Source organism: Ricinus communis, chromosome 6 (assembly GCF_019578655.1).
Source record: "Ricinus communis isolate WT05 ecotype wild-type chromosome 6, ASM1957865v1, whole genome shotgun sequence".
NCBI classification, from domain to species: domain Eukaryota; kingdom Viridiplantae; phylum Streptophyta; class Magnoliopsida; order Malpighiales; family Euphorbiaceae; genus Ricinus; species Ricinus communis.
Genome location: NC_063261.1, coordinates 22,521,924 through 22,534,341, shown reverse-complemented (window position 1 = coordinate 22,534,341; position 12,418 = coordinate 22,521,924). Strand labels below are relative to the sequence as shown.

The 12,418-nt window shown below is 30.4% G+C and overlaps 1 protein-coding gene across 1 annotated transcript; it reads right to left on the bottom strand.

Annotated features, from left to right (window-relative positions):
• Positions 1–1,456: 1,456 nt before the first annotated feature.
• Positions 1,457–6,494, bottom strand: LOC8287254 (E3 ubiquitin-protein ligase MARCHF8). The gene is made up of 2 exons (XM_002530356.4): positions 5,267–6,494; positions 1,457–2,040 (listed from the first exon to the last, which is right to left on the bottom strand). Exons 1-2 carry the CDS (start codon positions 5,647–5,649, stop codon positions 1,806–1,808), a joined length of 618 nt encoding a protein of 205 aa, XP_002530402.2. The 5' UTR covers positions 5,650–6,494; the 3' UTR covers positions 1,457–1,805.
• Positions 6,495–12,418: the final 5,924 nt, after the last annotated feature.

The following is a 12,418-nucleotide window of genomic DNA, read 5'->3' as shown; positions in this document are numbered from 1 at the left end:
CATTCTCAATAAGAAAAAAGAAGAAGAAGAAGAAATGCACCATTTTTATCATTGAAATTCAATGGGGTACACATCTCTTGATCCCTATAGAATATTTGTACATATATTCTATCATTACATAGATTCGATTGTCAAGATTTTTTATTTGATATATTGGGGGTTTATATACACCAAATAATTAACGGATTTTGGTCTGCTCAGGTCCACCCTTTTGCTTTTATAATATCACCACTGTACTTAATGGGACACCACCTGTGTTTTCTTTTTCTTTTTCTTTTCTTGGTTTTCAGTCTCATCACCGAATATTATTATGTAATTTTTACGCCTGTTTACTCACCTGAATGATATTATTTCATGGAAGCAGTTATTAGTACGTGTGGAAATTCCAGGATAATTTCTCCAGTTTCTATTGGTTGAATTGAAAGGAAGGAAAGAGATTAGCATGGATGTGAAATTTAGCCAATAATTTCTCCTAATATGGTAAAAAGAACTCAGCATGATAGCTCATGGCAATGAAAGCATATTCAGGGTGCTCATGATTTCATCTAACTTTCTTTTACTTTTTTAACTAAAAAAGAAAACATTGTATCCAACCCTTTACGAGAGGTTATTTAAAAAATATTTGTTGAAAGCCGAGTGTTGGTCTGAGTGGCTAAGAGAGTTAGTTTCTCTATAGCAGTCCGAGTTTGATGCATGTAAGCCGACGTGGGAAGTGCATTCATAGTATTATCTATGAAAGACTGAGTAAATAAATAAGATAATAAAAATGTCATTTAATTTTATTAAAGTTCTAAATTTTAGATTAAAACTCTTCGGATAGTATTTTACCACTATAAATATCTTATCTATCACGCTATAAATTAATTCTAATTATATATGCATCGAAAAAGATAAAAAAGCGCAACCTCTCCTTTTTAAAAATGCAACTGTTAGAATAATTTTTTTTTTAAAATGTAATTTAATTCTTTTTAATTAACAAAAGATTAAATCCTTTTTATAATAAAAATATATTTGATGAACTGCACCTACAATTTTATTATTATCCTGACGATAGATATATATCTCAACTTAATTAAAATATTACTTAAACTGTTTCAAAAATAAAATTAGAACATAATTTTGGGATCCACATTTTCATTTTGTTTCCAAAAATGAACTAATGATAAGAGACTAGGTTCAAGCTGTATAAGTCCTTAGAAAAAAAAAAAAAAAGACCTTTACAAAATTGACAGGCGACCCTGTTGATAGATTGCTCATTTCGTTCTCATGTTTGAGACGAAAGAATTTGAGTGATGAGCTTATAAGCATCAGGAATGACAAAGGAACTATGGATATAGAAGGATTGAATTACTGGTTATCAGCATTGACTTATAATTCATGATGATTGAGACTCATAATTTCATTATCAGGGGGGCTCTTTCTTGGTTACTAGTTCTATACTATCAGAGAATATAGACACAAAAGAAAAATGCAAAACCACACAGAAGCTTTCAGATTTTTTTATCGGAAATGGACAGATTTTCAGAAAATGAGAAGACAAGCGTTGTGTTGCGAATGCTAAAAGCAAAAGGTTGTACTAGTAGAGGAAACATTCTCTGGTTGTGCGACTAACATCATCGCTAACAAAGAACAGGTTACAGAATGTTGTCTTCGAGCTCTGATACTAATATAAACAGAACATAGATAGGGGAATAACTTTCTTTATCAATTGGCAGAGAGTTGGTACCTGCATATGCACTCAGCCATGGTACTTGGCATCTCTTCAATCATCGAATTCAAGAAAATCACAGTGCTCAAATGCATGACTATGAAGGTACATTGAAGTGAAAGAGCCAAGAGATGACAAAGGCAAAGACCATACATGCTAGCAAGAAATTCAGGAATCGGTGGCCCTGCCAGAAGTGTCGCGTCTCTGCTGTGTGTACTGATGGAACTGCGGTTGCTACTGCAGCTTCATTGGCTTCATTCCACTGCTCTACCAATTCAACCTCATTTGGACCAGTAACATTTCGGGCAACTGATCCGCAAATCTCACAGGTTCTGCAAGCCAACAATAAAATCACTTCTAAAATTCGATTAATAATACACTAACATCCTGATATATATTTTGTTCTGAATCACCATGCATAAATCAATCATATGCCTAGTATGATCCATATAAGTCGGGAAGACTATATTTCCTTTTCCAAACACGAGGTAAAGACAACAATAATTATGTACTATGTGCACTAATTAGCATCCTCCAAATTGTTCAAGTCAAAAGAGAAACAAAAATGTACCATGTGCACTATTAGCACCCTGCAATTGAGTCAGAAAAACAAAAACCAAAATGTAAGGCAAACTTGGTGCAAAAGTAACTATTCCCACAGATCAATACTGTTAAACATCAAACATGTTTCGCCGGACAACAAACAAAAACCATAGACAATAATAGTAATGGTTCTCGTTGATCAGTATGGAGAGTAATTTCCATTTTATTGTCAAAGAATGAAAAATCAAAGTTGCAAACAGAATTCCCAATCTTGTCAGTTTTAGTTCATCCTAAATTTAGATGGAAACTAAAAGTCAATGCCCTTTATGGTCTGCAGAGCAATACCTGGACTTGATCCATCACTTGACCATTTTTCCAAGAATTGGCAGCTTCCAAGGCATTTTGCACTTGGTTACCTAATTGACATACTATTTCAATGGTCCATGCTCCCCAATAACCATTGACATTAAAACTTAAGAAAAACCAAAATAATCTGAAACTGTCATGCATCAGTGCTCCATTTACTTCATAGAAAGGTATCCTCAACAACTATAACTAATTACTTCATCCTCTTCAACATCTATGCATTTTAATATTCAATATTGAAGCTGTTACTTTACCAGGGACAAATGTATTGAGGCAATTTTGAGTTCCGAAACATGCAAATTGACTCATAATATAGATTTATATCAGTAGAGAAATGACCTGAGATGAAAGATTTACAGTTGTTGAAAGATGGAACCAAGTCTAGTAAGAGCAATCTAGAAAACAAGGATGGTAGAATCAAACAGGAAGAAGACAACATGATGGCAGTTAAAAAGATAGGCCTAGAGGGGACCAAAAAATTGCTACAACCTTAGGCAGGTGTCTTCTAGGCTGGTGATAATCAAAACTTAACATTTATATGTAATGAGTGATTTGTGCACAGCATACACAACCTACACAATGTAGTAAGAAACCACATGGAGAAACTGATATTCTGCCTCTAATAACTAAAATTCTAAACAATGACAGGGAAAATGATATTAAAAGTTAAATTTTGTAGACCAACTTTTCCATGGCAACTACCCAGGGTGTTGAACACCTGTTTCTGCATTTGAAATCAATATTCATGGATGTTCAATTTTGACTGTACATGGTGTGCATTTTCCTTTTTCCAGCACTACATGGCAGCTCAATCTTAATTCCTCAAAAAGGATTTGCTGGCAAGAGCAATGGATTGCCTGCTGTATAACACATGAAAATGCACAGGGTGAGTCTGTATGCTCCAATTAAGAATTTCAAGATATAAAGGTGGATGAATGTTCATTCCCCATCTTCCCTATGTAGAGATTTTTCCTAATGCATAAAGGTTTTTGAATGGTAGACTGTTTTCCAGTTATACAATACAGTTGCAGGACCAAAACTTAATACTCTTATAGAACTCAGAAACCGATAATAGACCAGAAAGGAAGCCAGTTGGATGGTTTATAAGTAAAGATACCTGAAAACTAAACCCCAAAAGCAAATCTACTTTCCCAGGAATTCCATAAAGGATGTCCTCGAATAAAATATACGGTAATTCCAGAATATAGCAGACATAAGAAATTTCTGTAAAGTAGATACCAAGCACACCATGGGAATCACGTATTGTACATGCAGTCAAACATAAAAAGCCTCATTAAGTAAATTTATGAACTAATATATGTTTCCTTCATATGTATTCCAAGAGACAATATTGTTACAATGGAATTTGAATGTAAATCATCAAAAGCTCTATAAGTTAATGATAACAATTGTTTAAATGGGAAAAGGTAATTTAAGTGGAGACGCTGATACAATATGTTAGGACTACAATACTGGTGGAAATCTTGAAACAGATATGGTCAATTGACTAAGGCCACCCAACTAAACTTTTCTTTCTTTGAATACAGTGTCAATAATCCGCTTTAGTTAGTCTTCATAAGCCATCAATGTCATAAGACAGCAATATTTGAGATGCCATCAATTTAGACAACATGACAAATTGGAAGGGGGTACCTGACTTTCTCATATGCAAGCATTTTTAAACTACTGAGTGCCAAACAAATATATTGATGATTGATCCAATTCTTGCAAACTGAAAAATAAAATTTGATTCCATACTCTTCGTTTATATTGGAAACATCTGCAAGTGGAAAGTATATTAACCTAGAAATAAACATCCTTCCAATTATATACTCCAACTTGATTCAAAAGAAATACTGAAATTATATAGGACAAAGGGACACATTTGTTTTGACAACAAAAGAAAGCAGATAATTGAAAGAACATTTGCATAATTGGTATATCAGTAGGAAATTTGGTGGTTGCATTTTTTGCTAAACTGATTTTACATTCATTGTTTTTACTCTATAGAAGTGGATTTTATTCTAAACTTAGTTTCTATTAACTAGAGAGAGTTCACATGTTTCTTGCAACAACATGATCCTCATTGCACGATTTTCACTATATCGTTCCAGAATTTTATGCTAAACAAATATACCTTTAGCAACAAACTTCAAAAACAACTTCAGACAACAACCAACTAAGACACCATGGAGCTTATTTATAACAGCAATCAACAATCAACTCTTTCTTTATTATTATGGCTTCAATTATTTCACCTAATATGACATTATTCGATTTGTCATAGTCGCTTTCTATCCTTAAATTTGTTAGCAGTAGCATCATATTGCCTTGTCAGAAAATATACAAAGCCAGTTTAAAATTGAAGGCAAGAGTAGCAATACTCCTGCCTACAAATAGAATTGACTCTCTTGTTTGTCTCTACTGCCGACGTTAAAACGTCTGAGAACATTTAAATATATAAAACACCGAGAACCAACAAGTTGACATCTATGTTTGCCAGATTAGTAGCATACTTTACTAAGAGTCGTGATAGATACACACAAAAAAAAAAGGTACCAAATGCCAAGAATAGAAACAAATTGGTAACTAACTCAACAACTACAACAAAAGTAAAAGGTCAGTTCTTTTCCTCATTTAGATACTTACTTGTTTCCCTTAATCTTGAACCAAGCTTCTGCGCACTGCCTGTGAGCAGCAGCGAGATCATCTTTACAAGAACAACCCAACTCAATAGGCATACCACCATCTTGATTTCCAGCATCTAAACTAAGATGACAAATCCTGCAATCTCTTTCAACCTTTGACAAATGTACCTTAATCTCAGTCATCCCACACTCCAGATCCGCCTCAGACACAGAGGATCTACTCTCTTTCGCAATCTCACTGCTCGAGCCAGACTCACTTGAAGAGCTTCTTTGCTCTTCATCGTCTGACTGATGGTGATGACTGCTACTTCCCTCTATATCAGCATCATCAATATTAACAACATGGGGTTTTTGTAGAACATGGGATTTTTGTAAAGTTTCCATTTTTTAAGACCCAGATAGCGAATCTTCATGTAATAACTATGAGACAGAGATCACAAATACCCAATCAAAAGATTTAATCTTTAAGCTATCTCATAATCTTTGATAAGGAACTAGGAAACAGTATTTGAGTTCATCACAGTACTGTAGTGTGAGAGGTGCTCTCTGCCTCACCTCTCTTTCTCTCTCACTATAGTGTGTCAGATTTGGAACATAACTTATGCAGTAAAAGAGAGAAAGATCAACAAAGAAAATACAGTATTATGCAGAGTGTAGAAGAGATAATAACAATGGAGATTCTGTTTCCTTTCTTTTTCTTATTTGCTGTTTTTGAGTGTAAAGCGCTGCCCTTTAGTATTTGTTTAGTATTATATTAATTGGGTTAGTGCAAAGGAAAGGATACGTGTGCAGCTAAAATGATTGAGAGGAAGAGAAAATTGCTTTAAAAAAATGAAGGATTTGGAAGATGTTGTGATGTTGAAGTGACCTATTAAACTGTTATTTTTCCTCAGACAGCATAGGATAATGTAAGTGCCAAAAGCAGATTTTAATTTGTCTTCTTCAGTCTTTCCTTTTTCTTTTTTATACTTTATTTATTTTTTTGGATTGATGATACTCTATCTTTAATTGCATCATGGGACTTGCACTCTTTCTTTGAGGAGGTAATTCCTCTTTCTAAGCTTTAAAAGGCCGATGATGTCCTTCCCCTTTTGGGTACAAATTATGTTTGCAAAAGGGTAAAATGGACATTTTCACATAATCATGTGCTTTTATGAGGGTTGCTTCTTGTTTGTTTGTTTCCTCTCTTTATGTAAAGGAGAGGTGTGGCAGATCACAGCAGCTTCATGATTGAACATGATAATATTTTGATGTCTAACTTTAGATTTTACCTTGTGTAATTAAGGCATTGTCTTAAGTTTAACCCTTTTGGTCAAAGTTGTAATAAGGAGACAGCCAGGGGACCAATTGGCCATCCTTCTGGGATAGAAAGATCTTTTACCAATTCTTGAGACTCCAGAGATCCCAACCACACAACTCTTGTAAATTTGCAAAGGGAATAATAAACAAAATCAAATTATCAAAAGAGCCCGGTTCTTTGGATTCTTAAGGAATCTTGAACTACGATCAGAAAAATAGTGGGTCTACGTATGTATGAGTAATTGTATATCTTGATCTAAGTTTCGACAATGTATATCCTTTTTGTTAGGTTTATCCGTTTAATGTTTCGTATAATTTATTTATTTATTTATTAATAGAAAGCCTAATTAGCCGTAAATTATATAAAAAGATATAATTATTTATTTACATTTGCTATAAAAATAAAAACTCATCTCACATAATGGAGAGATTTCAAAACAAAAGCTCTTACTACTCGAGCTAAACCTCAAATGTTTTCATAAACTTATTTATCCATGGATAATAATAAAAATTAATCATAAATAAAATCCTAATTTGAAGTGTATGATGCTAAAATTTAAGTGAAATTTATTTAAGCTTATCTTAGCTCTAGTCATTTGAAATAGATATTTATTTATATAGTATCTTAGCTAGTGCAGAAATGTTGCTGATTTAAAAAAAAAAAAATTTAGTAAACTATCTTATATTTCAATATTTTTTTGTTTTAAAATTTATAATTTACTTTTTGTCATTATGTGGATATTGATCATTAACAAATAACGGTCAAATTGCATAACACTGTTAACAAGTGCTGAAGTGTCAGTTGGAAGAACATTGGTTATTGTGTGCCATGTCAAAATTTGTTAATGTTATTATATAATTTGATCGTTATTTATTAACAGTTATATCCATAGAGTATTAAAATAAAAAAATAAAAAAGTAAATTACAGCAAAATACATTAAATCAAAATGATAGTCTAATGAAGTTTTCCTTTTTTGTTTTTTAATAGATTGGACTGTTTATATAGGACGTCTATATATCTCTATATTCATCAAAATATATTATTCTCACCATTTCATATTAATTGATTTTTTAATATTTTATTTAAATTAAAAAATGTTTAATAAACTTTATAAAAAATAATTAAATAAAGTCTAATTTATTTTCTATAGATATTTATTAAATTTATTATATTATTCTATAAACTTATAAAATCTTGTAAAACTAATTATAAATAAGGTTAACATAAGGATAAAATATAAAAGAAAAAAAAATATTACGTTGAATATATAAAAAAACAAATAATTTAATTTTTTTTGTTTGAAAAGAAAATAATTAGTATAGAATAGAAGGAGAATAAATTAAATTTCTCATTTTTAAATATAGTTTAAATGACAATTTGACCCTTAAATTTATGAAATCTGGATAATCACCTTCAAAAAACCCTGAGTTGGAATTGCTCTAAAAAAAACCTGAAGCAAATTTTCAGGCCACTAGGAAGATTATAAGCACTAAATGGGCTAACAAGTGCCTCTGAATGAGGAAGTGAAGATTGGCTATAGGTTCAGCAGCATAAAGAAACCCTATTTGCTCGAGGGAATATTGTTGTTCTGAGCATTCTCTTCTTGTTGGCAAGATGGTCTGATCACCCTTGATGATGTGTCTTTCATTTGGGGGCTTGAATGAATTAGCATCATAACTGACACTGTTCTTCTGATGATGCCTTTGTTTCATCATGGCTACTGTCTTTCATTGCATGCCTATGTCCTGTTCTCAAACTCCCTTGCTTCCATGTATTTGTGCCTTGGAGTAGAACAACAAAACCAGCCCATGCCGGTTCAGTTCTGATTCCTCAACTGGCTGGTTCAGTTCCGATTCCTAAGAGCTGCATGCCCTTTTGGTTAAGTCTATAAAATGGACTGCTCATTGGCCCTTATGTCACAAGTTTGGTTTCCAAGATTTTGTATGATGGCAAATGAATATGAAGTTGGTATGATTACATCAAGAGATATGATCTCTCGTTTCATATAACCATTCTGATAACTTCTTTGGCTTTCCACATCAAAATGTTGAACAACTGATACTTCTTTACTGTAAATATCTGTAACACTGACTTCAGGTGATGCAGAAATATTATCAAACAGTGGAGTCTCAGTTACTGTCTTTCTTATGCAGTTGAGCAATTTTCTTTTTTCTTTTTGATATTCAGTGCTTAACTTTTTGTGAGTTTGACTAATATTAATTCAAGTAGTTTAAAACGTGTTCTCTTATATCAGACTAAACCTTTCAGATTGTATTTGTACATTTCTTAATCCTCCTATCGTTTATAATGTTATCTAATGGTAACAGTAGTGCCTGGAGGTTCATGAGGAGTACACCAAGCAGCACCTCTTTATTACAAGCTGATTCCACTAAACCCTCCCTAACCTAATACCTTTAGCAACCTGCATTGAAATGTACCAATTTGCATTTGAACTGATGGTTAGTATATAGTATGGGACAAGAAAGGTATGTCCCTCACACCTCTACTGCAATTATCAATTCACTAACTATTATACTCATAGTGCAAACCAATAATAATGTAATGGAATGATATTCATGCTCAAGTTAAAGCAATGCAAGTCCTCGTGATTATTTAAACTGAAAACCGAATGCCTAAATATCACTTAAAGGAGTAAATTTGTTAATCCAGTATTTTTAAGGTTTTTTTTACAAAAGTACTGTCTTTTTTTTTTAACAATTCTTTTAAAAAAAAATTGTTTATACAGTTTTTTTTTAACTGTACTATCACATCCTATTTTTAATTGGTATTGTTTAAATATATTTTTATTACTGTTAAATAATTTTTTTAATTTTATATTAATTATATCTTCATGTATTTTAAACTATATTTTAGTATATTTTTGATATATTATAGTCTTTTTTAATATACGTATTTATATATCATCAAAACACACTAGTTATTGTACATATATTATTTAATTCATAAATACCAAACATAAAAATATAATATAAAAGATATTAAATCTTGCTCATTTGGCTGATTTGATAGTATTATAGTTAAATTAAGATCATTTTAATATTTTATAGATATACTTTTAATACTTTCTTTTGGACGAAATTTAAAAGAAATTATAATAATATAAATTAAAATAATAAATTTTCAGTATTTTTAGGTACATTTTTAGTATTTTTTATAAAATCTAAAAAAAATACATATATTTATATATAATAAAACTAAATTCATAATAATACAAATTAAAAATAATATCATTATGGTATTTTTTAGATATATTTTTAATATCTTTTATCAGACAAAATTTTTAATAAAAATTTATAATTATACAAGTTAAATAAATAAACTTTCGATATCTTTTAAATGTATTTTTAGTATTTTTTCTAATAAAATTTTAAAAAATAAAAAAGATATAAAATGAAAAAATAAATTCATAATAATACAAATTAAAAATAATATATTTTCAGTATTTTTTTAGTTATACTATTGATTCTTTTATAATAAATTAAAAAAAAATTGTAGTAAAAATATACTGAAGAAAAATTATAAAGAACTTAATTTTTTTTTAACAAAAATCATGCACCATGAAATTTCTTCTATTTTTAAATGGTATTTAAGAGTCACTAACCCATGGAAGAGAAGGTTCTGTGCACATGTCCACTAACCCAAGTATACAGTAGGCCTTTTCAAAAATTAAGTTTGGCCCAATAACAGATTTTCTGAAATATTTTGGTCTACTAGGTTTTAGAAATTAGCCCTGGTTCATTGCAGCCCAACTCGTAGTTCATCATGAACGAACCCAATGGTAAAACCCAGCGTGCTAAAGAGAATAGACATATTTAAAGTTTTTGGATAACATTTACCAACTTGTATAAACTGTAATGAATTAATAAATAATACAAAATCTAATGTTGTTAATAATTCGCACATATTTCATATTTTATTATTAATAATTATATTTTACTCATTTATTAACTTCATCCGCAGATAAAACATACTTATAGAGTAAATATTTTACAAAAGTTTTTATTTATGAAAGTATTGCATAATAAATATGTAGTTGATTCAATTTTATGGAAGCTGTTTGTTACTGGGATCACTATCTCTTTAAGTAATGAACTAATTTCTCTTTTCTTTATTGGAAAATTCAAAGTAATGAATCTAAAAATTTTAAAAAATATTTTGCCACCCGTAAAGATTCTACTGGACATACTCTATATTAACTCTAAATATATATATAAAATTCAAAATGATGTAGTATCTTTTCTATTATTTGTGTTTTGTATCATCAACTAGAGTTTGCTTCTAGGATATTAATTATGTATATATTTACTCAAAAATTATTTTTTTTAAGTTCCAACTCGAGAAAGATCCTAATTGAGCTGGGACATATAATACATGGGATGACAATGGATAGGATACTCGTCTATTTAGAAATATCTGAATCCGAACCCAATTAATATACAAATAAATCTGTTTAAGAAATTGTCTTTATTGTTCGAACCAGTCCCAAATTCGAATAAAAATACATGCATACTACTCGAATCCTATTAAAACCCGTTTAAATGAAATAATTATTAAATATATTTATTAATATTTAAATGGATAGCGAGTACCATATCCGTTTATATAAACATTCGGATAATTGAATGAGTACCTGGTTATCAAACCTATTTATAATAATTAAATTCTAAAATATACTAAAAAATATGATTATAAACTAATTAAAATTTAAATATTCAATATTAAATATTTAATATATTAATACAATCCAAAAATAAACTTAGTAAAATTTAAAATAAAATATAATATATAATATAATAAATTTTAATATAATTAGATTCGGGCAATGGATATCCGCGGTTCAAATTTAAATCCGACTTGAACCCGATTCGTATAGAAAAATTAAATTCTAATTCCATCCCATATCCATTTATTATTATCCGAATTCATCCTGTTAGGATTAGGTCGGATCGGTTACTCGAAAATACCCATCCGGCTGCCATATATAGGGACAATAATGAAAAACATGGACAAAACATATGCTTGCTAGGGCAAGGAATTATGGGTGTGTTTTTTTCTAACCTAAATTTTTATTTTATATTATTTTTTTATTTTTTTAAAAATCACTCTTATAAAAATTAGATAAAGTGATTCTTTCCCACAAACAAATTTGAAAAAAAAAGTCGGTTTATAAAAAAAAATTAAAAAAAATATCCAAAACTTCTTTTTCAACCCTCAAGAGCGTAGTAATTAATAATGAAAATGTATTGATTACACTGTTTGGTTGATTATGCCGCTCTTTTAAGTGTTTGCCTGAAAAAAGAATAAGGTTACATGCATGGATTCCGAGATCTTGGTTTGCTTTAATAAAGCCTTGTTTTGATGCCTTGCTTGCCAAAGATGCCCATATGCTAAAACGTGTTACCAAATCTTTTCAACTCTCTAGTTATATATTATTAGCTAATGGAAAAGAAGTAATTAATGGGTATGCCATATATAGTACCATTCATTCATTTCCTGTCACTGCCTTTCCTTTTCATTTTTCTTTGTCTAAAAAAAAGTGTAGTGGCAATCTTATCTCCATTAACATAAATGCCCGGACATGCAATTGTGGGAGTCTCTTTCAATTGAAAGAAGGAACAAGATTGGACTTAGCCTAAAAACTTATCTTACTCAAGCTGCTGAGTTGTTATATTGTTTTCTTTGTCCCATCATTCACGGAATATGCTCATTAATTTTGATTGTTCCTCTTAACCACCTGCTTAATTAGAAATTCTTACGATAACAATCACATGTACTCATCTACCTATAAATTCCATGTCAAACATCCAAACTTCTTTTACCCTATTATAAAT

Coding starts and splice junctions, on each gene's coding strand:
- LOC8287254 (XM_002530356.4), bottom strand. CDS start 5,649: ATGGAAACTTTACAAAAATCCCATGTTCTACAAAAACCCCATGTTGTT. Junction 2,041..5,266: donor TTCAAGATTAAGGGAAACAA/GTAAGTATCTAA, acceptor GTTGGCTTGCAG/AACCTGTGAGATTTGCGGAT.